The sequence below is a fragment of the Nematolebias whitei genome, chromosome 1 (assembly GCF_014905685.2).
Source record: "Nematolebias whitei isolate Nwh7 chromosome 1, NemWhi1, whole genome shotgun sequence".
In the NCBI taxonomy this organism is placed as follows: domain Eukaryota; kingdom Metazoa; phylum Chordata; class Actinopteri; order Cyprinodontiformes; family Rivulidae; genus Nematolebias; species Nematolebias whitei.
Window position 1 is genome coordinate 57,613,852 of NC_056498.1, and position 14,251 is coordinate 57,628,102.

The 14,251-nt window shown below is 42.5% G+C and overlaps 1 protein-coding gene across 1 annotated transcript in view; it reads left to right on the plus strand.

Moving 5' to 3' along the window:
• Positions 1 to 14,251, plus strand: part of tet1 (tet methylcytosine dioxygenase 1) — a 39,736-nt gene that overhangs the window by 21,274 nt on the left and 4,211 nt on the right. Inside the window, exons 3-8 of the mRNA XM_037679349.1 lie at positions 7,518 to 9,723; positions 9,994 to 10,084; positions 13,058 to 13,151; positions 13,229 to 13,437; positions 13,529 to 13,679; positions 13,955 to 14,044. Coding sequence (XP_037535277.1) covers positions 7,518 to 9,723; positions 9,994 to 10,084; positions 13,058 to 13,151; positions 13,229 to 13,437; positions 13,529 to 13,679; positions 13,955 to 14,044 — 2,841 coding nt within the window. The remainder of the gene's footprint in view (positions 1 to 7,517; positions 9,724 to 9,993; positions 10,085 to 13,057; positions 13,152 to 13,228; positions 13,438 to 13,528; positions 13,680 to 13,954; positions 14,045 to 14,251) is intronic.

A 14,251-nucleotide genomic window follows, 5' to 3' on the forward strand; every position in this document is an offset into this window, starting at 1 on the left:
ATCCAAAGGAGTCAGTTAAGTTTGTTCAGGTTCCTAATTAGGATGCCTCCTGGTCGCCTCCCTTTGAAGGGTTTCCGGATATATCCCACTGGAAGGAGACCCCAAGCCAGACCCAGAACTTGCAGGGTTTATGTATCCTCTCAGGCCTGAGGAGCTGGAAAGTGTTGCCAGGGAGAGGAATGTCAGGGTTTCTCTCCTGGATCTGTTATCTCAGTGACTTGATCATGGATAGTAGGTGGATGGATGGATACATGTTTTCTCCAACCAATAGCTTTAATTTCCCAAAATGGTTGTTGTTTATTTCAGGCCAGCCAATTAATGTAAAAGTTTAAAAATCACTATGGGCTGTACAAGTTATTCAGGGGTTAATGTCAGAGGTGATGGCGTTGTTTTGCTATAATCCAGATCCAGCATGTGCACAGTGTCCGCTCCACAGCTTTCCTCCAGCCCCTGTGCGTAGGGCTGGAGTAAAAAAGTGCACATAGGGGATCCTTTGTTTAGAAGAGCCTAGGCATGGAAGATAATTTACAAGCGTCTAAGGTCCTCATGCCATTGGCTAATGATGCTCTGTCTGCATCTGCGAAAGGCATCCCATATGTGCATGCGTCGGTGTGTGTGCGCGCGCAGCCAGCGTGTCTGCCTCTGCTGCTGTGGCAACACTTTGTTGCAGCAGCTCCCAGTCACCTCAGACATGACACCCGGGTGCTCGCCCTGCGCACGATTACCGCAGCTAGTGTTTTCTTGAGCCTGGAGGAAGGCAAAGCAAAATGGCCACCAGCACCATTTAAGGATATCCTGCCTAAACTAGAGGGGTTTCCTTCGGAGGACAGACAAGGTGAAGGCAGCGAGGAGTGTACACCCTGGGGTGGCTTGCTTGCTGCAGATGGACTGTCTGCAGAGAGGTTTATCCCCTGTTGTTCATGTCTATGTCACTCTGGATTTAGCTGTCTAGAGTGGTGTACGTGGAAGCCGGTGTTATTATTAAACCACTGAGGACTTCAGCACCAAAAGTACTCATTTTATGTCTTTTCAAGCCATTGTCCTATTTTAAGAACCTCTTTGCTTCCTCTTTTCCGCCCTTGTCTTATTTTGGACAGCCGTAATTCTACACATGCTGTTCGCCGAGAGTTTTTCAGATAACCTTGTAACTTCTTTTAAACTTTACACATCTATTTTTCTTCTTATTTCATCTGCTGTGTAGTTGTGCTATATTTTGTGTCTTGTAGAGAAAGTCTTTCTTTTACTCGTTCAGTCCTGACACGGAAAAGTTTTCAGTGCTTTCCGAATGCGCACCGTGGTCCAGTTCTCTGAAGTACCTGCATAAATCTGTCTTTGTCACCGTTTACCCATTTCTGTAGTATTATGTTTCGTGTTAGTCTACGTGACATGGAGCCCAGCACAGACAGGAAATGCTCACTGAATGAATGAAGGAAACTCTCACGTGTTCAGCGTAGTGCACATGAAAGGCCACATTTGCTGTCAGACAGGAAGGAAGCGTGCTATTCTTCACCGTTTTATTCTCAGAAAGTTGCGAGGTGATGGTCAACGTTCGTATGGTGAACAAAAGGAGCACAGCTGGATGTCGCCTTATGAGTTTGGGGATTTTATAACTGTATGAATGTATGGGCAATGCGTTTGTTGTTGAGTTGTATATGAGCGCACACTGCTACAAACTTCCCTGGAGACACATGACTCTTGAGACGCAGCTGCTTGTTAGGAATCACAAAGCGGTCACACTTGTGTTGCAGAGTTAAGTCTCTGAGCGATCATCCTTGGCTGCTTTAAGAGTTCAGAAAGTTTTGTCAGTTACAGCAGCACTCGTCGAGAAAAAAAAAAGGTGTGTGTGGGGGGTGGGGTGGGGGGGTGTTTGCATTTGAAACAGTCCAGTTCTTGAGAGGGTAACTTTAGACGCTCCGAGGCAGACACAGCACAACACAGCCCTAACACTTCGCAGAGCAGATGCCTCAAGAAAACCAGTGGTTAAATTAAAACACAACTCCTCATTTACATCCTGCCTTTGGATTTCTGTTATCATAAAGCTTAATGTAATCAAATTAAAAACAGCAGCTCTACGCTGATGCCAGCTTAGAATGATAACAACTTGGTTGCATGAGTTGTTGCAGACACATCCATGCTGACATGTGAGTCTGCTGCAGTGCTGGCAGATATCCAGGGATGATTCGTCTTTGAAAGCGTGTTCCTTCTCCTTCTTGTCAGTCGGCATGCTGCTTCTTCTCCATTCCTTGGCTCATTTCTACATGGTCGATGAAGCAAGTATTGCACCCTTTTGCTATGGCAGCTTTGAAATGTTCAATTTATGTTCAAGATTCTTTATTTGTCATTCGCACCACATGTGGTACATGTGGTGGAACGTAATTGTGGACACGGTCCCAGTTACATCCAACAAGGTATTACAGTGTAAAAGAGAAACAGTAATAAGATCTAAGACATGAACTGTTAACTAAAAACACCCTACGCACTAGTAGCATAGAAACAATACGCCGAACAGCAGCACGAACATGAGTCTGTGTGAGCAGATGAGTACAAATGAACGCAGCAACAAGATGTGATTCTTCACAGTAGCTATGTTTACATGGACATAAGTAACCGGATCAAACGGCCGTTCGGAATAAAAATGTGTCATGTAAACACACCGTTCGAGTTATTTTTTGTTTATTCAGCGTGATCCGAAATCATTTGTGATCAGAACGAAACGGGTGGTTTACGCCGATTCATAACCCGAACGGTGCGCATGTAAACGCTTGATCTGTTTGTTTTTATTTGATGGTGAAAAACTGACCTGACTGCGCATGTGCGACTTTGTCATTTCCGCCTGGGTAATGCTAATAATATTAGCATGTCGGGGAAGCAAAACTGGTCTGTGAGTGACACAGTATTTCTTCTAGAAACTTTGTAAGAGCTCAAAATGATCTGTGTCACCTGTAGCTCAGTCAGGGAGTGCAGTAACGTCTCCACCGTCATTAAAACCTGTCGCGGGTCCATTTTGGGTGCTCAGGTTTGTTTACGTTCATCCCGGAAGTAAACCAGCAGTAGAACTTCTTCTTCTGTGTTTTTTTTAAGGAGAGTTTACCACTCTGCGCATGTCAGTACTGCTGTTCAGAACAAAGCCCGCTGCATGTAAACGCTCGTCATGAACAGATTGTGCCCATGTAAACGATACATTTTAATTATTTAATCTGAAAACATTTAAATCCGGTCAAAAAAATTTGCACATGTAAACATAGCTAGTGTTTATTCTGGTTAGAGATTTATGAGTCTAACAGCCTCAGGGTAGAAGCTCTTCCTCAGTCTAGTGGTTCTACACTTAATGCTCCTTAACCTCCTTCCTGAGGGGAGCAGGGCAAAAAAGTGTGTGTGCTGGATGAGTGGGGTCCTTCATGATGCAGGTGGCCCTCTTCCTGCATCTGTAGGTGTAGCTGTCTGTGATGATGGGGAGGCTGACTCCAACAGACTTCTGTGCAACCTTCACCACTTTCTGCAAAGCTTTTCTTTCTGCAGCTGTGCAGCCTATGTGTTTTTCAAGCTGCATTTTACTTGCAGTGAGACACGGTCTTGGGATAATGCTTTGCACAAAGTACAAAAGGCTGAGAAGAAAGTCTAATAAATCATAGAACGTTTACGAATCTGCTCCTTGTTAGTGTAGTTGTCTGACATGGTAATAAACATTAAAAACCCTCAGTTCATCAAATCCAGTTTCACCGAGTCAGTTAACGAGAGTCTTGATGAAAAACAGAAGGTTCACATGAATTGTTACTAAACTCAGTAAAGTACTTCCTTTAGTGTTTAACGTAGAAATTTTCTAATAATTTCAACTAAAGAGATAGTTTAGATTTTCTGAAGTTGTTTTGTATGTGGATTATTTATGAATAATCAACGTTTACCTGCATTAGACAGCAGTTTGAGCAATCTCTTTGGAGAATGAGAGAGAAACTCTCATGAAAGAGTCAAACTGGCAAACTGGCAGGTCTCTCTTGTAAATGAGTCCTCGAGGCTCAATGGGATTTACCTGTCTAAATAAAGGTTGAATGAAAAAAAAAAAACTGACGACGACTCAGAGGTGAGCCCATTGAGGAGAAAATCCAGAAAATCCACTGTCCCAAACAAGTCAAGCCTTTAAAGATTTTGTATCCATTGGCTACCAAACAGCTATTCATGAGCTAAATGACTACTTCTTCAACAGCTGTTATATTGTCTTTTCTTGACAACAATATTTTCTGAAATACACTCATTATAAAGTCAGTTAGTAATAGGGCTGAACGATTTTGGAAAATATTCTAGATGCGATTTTTTTACCTCAATATTACGATTGCAATTTAATATGCAATTATTTTTCAATGTCTTCTTCTCATGTATTTTTCAAGATGGTGTAGAGGCAGAGCAGCTGACTCGGGACCCGAATGTCCCAAGTTTGATCCCCAGTCATAGGCCAGTCACGATAACAACTGTTGCTAGGCGATTAATTGGCTCAGAAATTATCGCGATAAACAATATTGTTTGAAATTTGACAATAATTAGTAATTGTCAAATTTAAGAGGAAATGTTTGTTAATTTGTTTTGCATGTAGTAACTTTTTTCAACTATTGGTTGGTTGTGTAAGACTGTTTGAACTGAAGGATGGATAGTGAGGGAGCGAGCAGTGTGTCTCTTTAAGAAAAATGGGAGGGAGGCCCCTTGACGTGACATGGGCTGTCACTCTTCGGTTCTCAAAATGGCAGATGCTTGGTGTGGTTGGAGCTCTTTAGCATAGCATTTTTCACACAAAGCTTTTAATAAAAAATCAGTAAACAAGTTATCAGCTTCTTTTTACAAAGAAAAACTTTTTAACAGAAGGCACGAGTTTCAACCGTGAATTTTGGAGCTTCGACAAGACGGAGATTTTTTCCCCGAGGTTGGCCTGTTAGCTTAGCTTATAGCTTAGCTTCTCAACTTAGTAGTAGAAAGAGAGACACGGTGAAACGATAAAGCCGATAAATGAAATTGAGGTTGATTATTTTTATTTATCATGCGATTAATTGATTTATTGTTTATTGCAACAGGTCTAACTGTACATCTCGTGGTGTCTCTGAGCAGCACACCTTATCCCCAAAATGCTCCCCGGGCTCTTTCAATAGCTACCCACTGCACCACCTGGTGGTGGATGGGCTAAATGCAGAGATCCAATTTTGCCATTGTATGGGAACATACAATGATGACAATACATAACACATTATTATTATTATTATTATTATTATTATTATTATTATTATTATAAATCTGTTTCAGTTGCAAAAAAACTCCACTGTTTTCAGCTCCACTGCAACTCTGTTTCGGCATTTTTTTCTGTAGCTCTGGGATAGCAACTTGGCTAAAATGTGTGCGCGAGGGCATTCTGTACTTATCCATTGTGTTCACCAAAGCCGTAAACCCAGGCTCGCCCACTATATTAATGGGCGTCACATTTTTCGCTATGAACTCTGTTATTGCTTGAGTTATTTCCACGTGCCATTTCAAATTATGTTCATACGAAGTAATAGCTTCGAACAATTCGGTCAGTGATCCCTGTCGGCTGGTGCTTTGTTTACTTGAAGTTGAAGCACTGGCTGTTGGCATTCTAGCCATGCAACTATCGTAAATGGCTTTGTGGTGTTTTTTTAAGTGTTGATAAAGATTTGTGGTGTTACCTCAAGAGGTGGCAACAGCAGCAAGGCAGGTTCTGCACAGCGTCTTCTTTTTTATAGCCAAAATAATTCCAAACAACGGACGTGCTGCCCCTCTTTGGTACCAAACTTTCTGATGTGTCAGCTTCTGTCGAGCCTGACGTCATTGTGCAACCGGTTAAAGCTCAGTGTTGACTTCTCCCGCTCTCTGCTCTGCTTTGCTCCGCTCACTCGCAAGGCACGTAACCAGATCATGTGACCAGTCAAATCGCAGCCTTTGCAATTAGAAAATCTCATTTCATCATATCGTGATATTATCGCAAACGCAATTAATTGTTCAGCCCTAATTAGTAACAAAAATTAATTTAAAATCAAACCTCCAAAATTGTACAGATTTTTACAAGTGGATGAATGTCATTTGTTAAGAGCACAAGAATATCTTAAAGCATTGCTTTCATTAGTGACTCCAGACTAAATATTTTGTGTCCCTATTACTAAAAAACAGCTTGAGAAAGAGCTTAAATCTGACTTTACGCTACGCTGTACTCTTTAAACACATGTAGTGGGAGACTGTGCCATGTTAATCCTCTTAGATCTCAGTGCTGCCTTTATTTTTCACCTCTAATCGAGGGCGTTTAGCTCATCTTTTACTTTGTAGTACATTCCAGCTCATGGATGGCAGTTCATGCCTTAAAGTCTTCACATGTGGGATGTCACATGGACATACTGCTTTTATTTGCAACAGGATGTCTGGCAGGCTTTAAAACTGACCTTCACAGCACAAGCTTAAGATTCATTTTAAACACAAAGCTGATATTGTTGTATTTATTTAAACAGGGGGAAAGTATTGTAAAGGTGGTTCTGTTCCATCTCTATTAGAGGAAATGAAAATAGTTCAAACGCATGATTAACAATAAGGTTTTGTGTTCTGTTAGCTCACAAGCATCTGGTTTGTGTTAAAGTGCTGTTGCTGCTTTCTCTTGATCTATAAGATTGGTGTGTACATCTCCTGCTGCAAACGGTTTCAAACAGAAACCATGATGGAGTTTAATGAGGATTTTTGCCAGGTACATAGTGATGAAGAACATATCCGAGCTCCCTTGTAGTTTTGTTAGTTTATTAAAGTGAACATGGGATGAATGCATGAACATTACAGCTCATAGTAATGGACATGTCCTCCAGTCGGAACGCAGACTGGTCTGTTTAAAAGTAAAGGCATCATTAGTTACAAAGTTACTTATTATCTGTGTTTACCAAGATTTTTCATGGTAGTCAGTGTGCTAGTACTTTGGACCTTTAGCTGACAGGATCTCTCTTAAACGACGAGACTAGCCGCTCTGTCCCACTCGTGTAACAGTGCACCGTGTTTAACGTTGTCTGAGCTACTGCATAAATTAGCACATCTGCTCACACACCCAGAAACACACCTCCATGCCAAGCGCAAACACAACATGTCCATGCACGCTGCACACACGCACTCAGTGACCCTCAAATAGTGCTGCACTCGTGAACTGTGTGATTTAACTGTGTTTACACATTGGCTTATGGCTACCTGTGGGTCAGTGACCCTCCACGCTCCACATCTCAGGCAGGAAACCTTGTTGCACGTCCTGGCTGTGGAGTTATGCCATGAATGTTGTTTGCTCTGTTTAAAGTTCTGCTGCGGCAACACGTGCGTCAAGCAGCTTCAGGCTTTGGCATCATATTTTCCGCAGCCATGATTGTATCTGCAGCAGATGCCCGCGCCATGCTGGGAGGCAATCTGTCATGCAGCGTGACGTTTAGAGCGAGCTGAATCGCTTTACGCTACCAGAGCTTGTCGTCCTTTCTCATGTATTTTTCTCTGTCATTTTGTCTCAGGTGGCTCCAGAAATCAGGGCGGTAAATGGCAAAGGCGAAGTACAGATGGATGGCACCCACGTGGCAGCAGAGGAGGATGAAGAGGAGGAAGGCCACATACCTCATATACAATCTCCCCTCACAGCCCAGTCACTTATCAACAACCTGGTCCCAGACCAAGGTGGACAGTCTGCACTTATTAAACAAGAGTCTGGGGTAGATCTGGACAGAATTGCACTTCGCCAGCACGTATGCTCTTCTGTGACTCTTCTGAATGCTTCAAATGAGAACCTTACAAAACAAAATGGTGCTAACATGACCAGTGGGTCACACTCCGTTCTGAAATCTGCATGTAAAAGGACTACAACAGCGTCAGAGCTTCAAAGGACTATAATCACCGCAGTCCCTAAAGTCAGCTCTGAGAACGGACCCAGGATGCCTCCAGATGACGTGTCAGCTCCACTAAAGAAGATCAAACTGGAGGAGCCGTGGATGTGGATCCCTGAACAGACCTCCACGCGACACAACGATGCAGAGGATGCATGTGATGATCCGCTGTCGGTGCTGGCAGCTGTCGTCTGTCTGTCCGTCACAGAGAGGAAGGGACTGGAGGAGAAACTGCTTGGATCGCGTTCTTCCATTCTTCGCTCCATCAAAACAGAGCCAGCAGATTTGCACTTTGTCAAAACAGAAAAAGATGACTTAAAGAATAACTTGTGTCAGAAAAGCACTCCTGTTAACTTGCAAAGGATTCCCCAGCTTGTCAAACACGAGCCTCCTCCAAATGCTCTGCTACCTAGCGTGCAGTCTTTAGCAGAGAGGAAAAATCTCAGTTTTGATCAGGCTGTTGCTATTGAGGCCTTGACTCAGCTGGCAGCTATACCTCAAAGCACCCAAGCTCGCATTAAAATTGAAAATAACTGTGAACATCCTATTTCTTCTTCCTCTTTCTCGATTTCCAACTCAAACATTTCTCTACAAGAAGCCAAATCCACAGCAGCTGTCCACTACAACAAAGTGTCGGTTATCAGCTCACCACTACACCAAACGTCAGTGATTCGCCCTCCTGTGGCCAGGCAAGGAAATGTCATCCAATGCTCCCGAAGGCTGAGCTCTGACTCGGATAATAAAGCATCCTGCAGGTGGACGGAGCAGTATCATGTCATCAAATCACAAAGCAACTATAAAGAGACCAGTCACATAAAGTTCAGTAAGGATCATGAGCTTGATGAGGAGGACAGAGATAACTTTGTCAATAAATTGATAAGGAACAGAGACGAGGAGGAAGTGGCAGCTCAGCTGGCAGATTTGGCGTTCATCATCCAGTCACGACACAACCAGCGGTCAGAGAACAACCCTCCAAAGGGAACACCTGTTTCAGCCATTAAATACAACTACAAATCCCAGCAACACCCCAGTCAGAAAAAGCCCCTTGTAAAGAAAATGAAAGCTACACCCCCTAAGCCACGGAAAAGGAAAAGTGATGGGTCACAAGAGGCTACGAACCGCAGGACCCCTCTCTCAAAATGCATGCCAAATGGAGAGATGCCCTACAGGGGCAGGGGCCAGATAAGCCTTCTACATGGGAAATCTGGCCAACACCAAAAGAACAACTTGTTTCTGCCTCTGGCTCAAATTGATCTAAAGAAATACTTGGCTGAGGCTCAAGAGGGAAGGAGGCAGCTTATCCATCACAGTAACACTCACAATGCAAGCCTTTTTGGTCAGCAGGCTCAAAACTTCAGCACTCTTACTCAGACAAATCTCACGTGCGGTCAAGAAAACCAGCCGTGGCCTCTTTCTAACGGTCATCAGCACAATCCCTGCAATGGTTTTCCTACAGGACCCGAGGAGTGTCGTCTGTTATCTCAGGTAGAGCAGCCTTGTGGGCTGCAGCACAGTGCTGATCCTAACACCAGCCCAGTAAAAACAGATGTTCACAACCATGCCACTGAGCACCATGGGCTGTCCAACGGGTTTTCAGGGGCTCCTCAGTCCCCTCCTGCAAGTCAGCAGGGCTACTACAAGTTAGAGATGTCAGGACCTGTCACTGTCCTGTCTACAGCGGCTGATGGGGTTCAAGGCCACTCGTCAGAGTCGACGCCAACCAGGAACAGTGTCAACAGCTTTCTGGAGTCTCCAATGAGTTTTTTAGATACTCCTACTAAGAACTTGCTTAATACACCTTCCAAAAAACTGGCTGATCTTCCAACCTGTCAGTGTGTGGGTGAGTTGGTTCTACGTTTTTTTTTTTTTTTTCTGTAGATGAATCCCCTCTGTATTGGTGTCAGGTTAGATGTCTTAAGGAGGCATGGCTCAGCTGTCAGTGGTAGCATCATTTAAAGATTTGTCCAAACAAACAAAGGCTACATTTCTCTGTTGTACTTGAATCTCCTTCGGAACGCTTTTCAGAGCTTTAATGAATCAATGCAATGTTTTTGAACTGAATGAAAACTTGGTAAGTGTTAATAGAAAAGTTGTTTTCTGTTGTCAACAGGACAAGTCATTGAAAAGGAGGAAGGCCCTTACTATACTCATCTCGGGGCAGGTCCAACTGTTGCTTCAGTGAGGGAACTGATGGAGAACAGGTAGAGTGAACACTAATGTTATTTTTGCAATGTATGTGCTTTTAATTTAAAACATGCTGAAAACTCACAAGGCAACAGTAACCACAAACTGAAGGGAATAGCCAGGTAGTTCAAATAAAAGGAAGCATTGGTGAAACAGCCTAACGCGCACCTTTAGTAACATAACACACACACACAGCTACACACACAAGACACTGAAACAGGAAACCCTAAAGCTGAGGGCAGGGGCCCATGAGCCAAGATGATAGCTTGTTTGCAGATAGTGTTGCAGTTTTCAATGGCAGAAATAACTTTTTAATGGAAATAATTCAGTGTTAGCCAAAAATATATTTAGAGCAACATTCATATTCCTTTTTTGATTGTATATTTACTTAAAAATGTAGACTAATACAATGAACAACAGTACTTACTTTACATTTTTCCACCCTCTGATTACAGGTGCTGCTTTGATTGTGTTTATTATCAGTTTCCCTGAAAACATCAGTTATCCACATAAAACCACTGACAGCTGAAAAAAGGGCTAACATGAAGATCTGAGTAAGAACACGATTGATAAATAAGAACAACCAAAACTGGTCAAATTATTTTAAAAAAAGGCTCACTGATGTGAAGGAGAGAGCACAGTTTGGTCATTGTTATTTGAAACTGAGGAAAGCTGCTGTGAGACAAACTGTTGAATCCTTAACGATGGAAACGTGTCAGAACACACTGCATTACACCTTACTGTGTATGAAGCTGTGTATGTGCAGAACCAGTCAGAATGTGCAAGATGACCTCTGTTCTCTAACATAAAAATTGGCATCTGGGCTAAAAACTGAGCTCTGGAATGGGCGTCACAAATCACATTTACATCACATTAAAGGCCACTTGTGTGAAAAGTGTTTGCCTTTGGAAGAGATGGCATCCAGAGGCCCTGTGGGACTAACCAGAGGCAGTGTGATAATCTGTGTTAGACCTGGTAACACATATCACTGTCAACACAGCAGGACACACAAAAAGAGCTGCATCTAGCCTCTGATCTGCTCTTCAGAAAAATCTCACAAATCTTGCCATTAAATGGATAAAAAAAATAATATTCTCTGTTTTTTTTCTTCAGATATATGCTGCAGCTATATTTGTTTATACAACTTCAGAGCATGATTACCTGGAGAAAACTGTGCTTAAATCCATTAGAACTGTGTCGTGGGAAAAAAGGAGATTCCCAAAAACAGACCACGGTGTAGTTCATCAGATTTATTTTCAAAGCTTTGGAGAGCAGTCCAGCATTCATCGAACATGAAGTTACAAGATTACAATGTTATCAGTGGTTTCATCCATGTGAAACCCTGACCTGCTCCAACTCTCTGGACCGGACAAGTTATAGAATAACCTCCAGTCCAGACCTCATCCCCTCCCCTCCATGTCCGAGCTGTCATCGAAAGGTCCGCTTATAGACAGGAAGGAGTGGATCTGAGTCAAGGACTCTGCTTGAGACACATCACCATTTCATATCAACTTTATCATATCATCCCATTTACATGGGACCATTAATATCACACATCACAAACATGAGCAGGATGTTGCAGAATGTTCCCACAGGAGAGTTATTGATCATGATGAGTGCAAATAATACACATTACACTGACAACTGCTTCTGCTTCGTCTGACTTATTATCATCAGAACAATTAAAGATGGCTGCCACAACCAAATGACCTTAAAAAAAACACCAAAAATGTCTATGATTGTTGGTTTTACAGACACTGAGCAAAAGTTTATGCACAGTGTATTTCTTCCATGAATGTTGAATCTTTAACCAGTGTCACTTGTGTCATTCGTCGTTATTTTTGTTACTTAATGCTTCATGCTTGTTGGCAGAGATTGAGTTTTATTTTTCTCAAAAAGACAAGTTGTTATGAGTAAAACAGAGTTTCTGCAAGACATAAGTTTGCATGACAATGTGGTTTCTCATCTCACACCTACACTGATGGTGGAGTTAAAGTTCACATTTTTCTCAAGTTGATCACAACCGTCATGGTACAGTTTAGGCATATAACACTTGACTCCTAAAGATTGGAACGCTTAAATGAATTATTTTAATGACGTGACTGTCACAACGAGGGCTGGTGCTGGTGAACCCAGTGGTGCAAACAGGCAGGCAAGGATTCAATATAAAATAAGGAATTTATTTTACAAAACAAAAGTTGTGACGGGGCAGCAAACTTACATAAACCAGGAGATGAACACGAGGAGCAGACTAGGCATCACAAGGAACAGGCCAGGATATCACCAGTGGACAGAGAACAATGCCAGGAGAAAGACTAACACAGAGACAGAGACACAGACTTATATACAGGAAACACCAATTAGACCAAGTGATGACACCTGTGAGTAATCACAGATGCCAGAGAAGAAGAAAGAGGATGCAAGACATGAACATGACACAAGATGGGGCTAGATACAAGAGAAACACAAACCCTGTAAAGAGAAACAGAGGATCAGGGGGAACACAAACATAAACACGACACCAGGGACAAAACCACAACTCCTACAGTGACAGGAACTTATGCATAATGTACTGAACAGTTTCACATAAATGGCAACAACCGAGCCCACGTTGTGGCTATAATAATCACAATTTCAAGTATATTTGAATAAAGTTGTGAAGAGTATTATTGGCAAACTAACCAACGTTTGATCAACTAAATATCAAGCATTAGTTTTACATTACAGCTCATGTCTGAAATGAGCTTTTAACAACTCAAAGCTTGTGGCCACAATCAACAGGATAATACACTCTGACACAAACATATTAACATGACGGAGCTGAAAGTGTTGACTTGGCTACAAAATACACACTTCCCCAAATCTCACTCTGATGAAACACTTGTTCAGGAAAAGCAAATCGGGTCTACTGAGCTTTGCAGTTTTTAGTAATTAAACGATGTTCTGATAGTGATGTATATAATTATACTCTGTGTCTAATTGTGCTTCAGGTATGGCGCCAAGGGGAATGCAGTAAGGGTGGAAGTTGTTGTTTACACCGGGAAAGAAGGCAAGAGCTCCCAGGGGTGCCCGATAGCTAAATGGGTATGTAGTTTGTAGTTTGTCTGTCCTCTGTTCTGACCTGCTCGTTTTATGAGTTTGAATGGAAAATCGTCTGGCAGGTGATCCGGCGTTCCAGCGAGGAGGAGAAGCTGCTGTGTTTGGTTCGCAAAAGGCCAGGGCACAGCTGTGACACAGCCGTGTTGGTGATCCTCATTTTGGCGTGGGAGGGGATCCCTCACTCATTGGCAGACCACCTCTACCAGGATCTCACAGAGACCCTCTTTAAATATGGCTCTCCCACCTGCCGGCGCTGTGCTCTCAATGAGGAGTGAGCACATTTTTCCATTTTTTCATTTAGTTATGTCTTGATCCCAAACTTTTTCATTTCCTTACTGACTCTGTCCTCTCTGTCCCTGCAGTCGCACGTGTGCATGCCAGGGTTTGGACCCGGATACTTGCGGCGCCTCATTCTCCTTCGGCTGCTCCTGGAGCATGTACTTCAATGGCTGTAAGTTTGCTCGCAGCAAAGTGCCCCGCAAGTTTCGCCTGCTTGGAGATTACCCGGAGCAGGTGAGGGAATGTGTCAGTGTGTGTGTTGATTTGCAGAAGCAAACATAAAAAAGTCATCTACATTTTATTACATAGTATTACTTTTTCTATACTACAGTAAAGGTTTTTTTATATATAAATTTAATGTCAACAGTCTCTTTTACAGCCTTGCATTTTGTCTGCATAAAGTATTTTGCCTCTTAGTGGCATCTAAGTTGGAGCTAGCAACCACAGTTATAGGCACAACAGTTGAAAAAACAAAACAAAATACAATGTCTGTACTTTGTTCCTTTCAGGAAAAGAAGGTAGAGAACAACCTTCAGAATCTTGCCACAGATCTCGCTCCACTCTACAAAAAACTCGCTCCCGAAGCTTTCCAAAACCAGGTATGAGACTTTAAACAGCCTGATGTGGCTCTGATTATCTGGATGATTCATTAGATTTTTCTGTCTTTGATCTAAATTATGCCAAGAGTTTTCTTACAAATAAATTAGCATTTTACTCTAATTCATAGGCGTCACATTAATTATATGTGAAGGGGACATGTGCCTCCCCACACACATTTAAAAAATATAAATTTAGACACTCCCCCC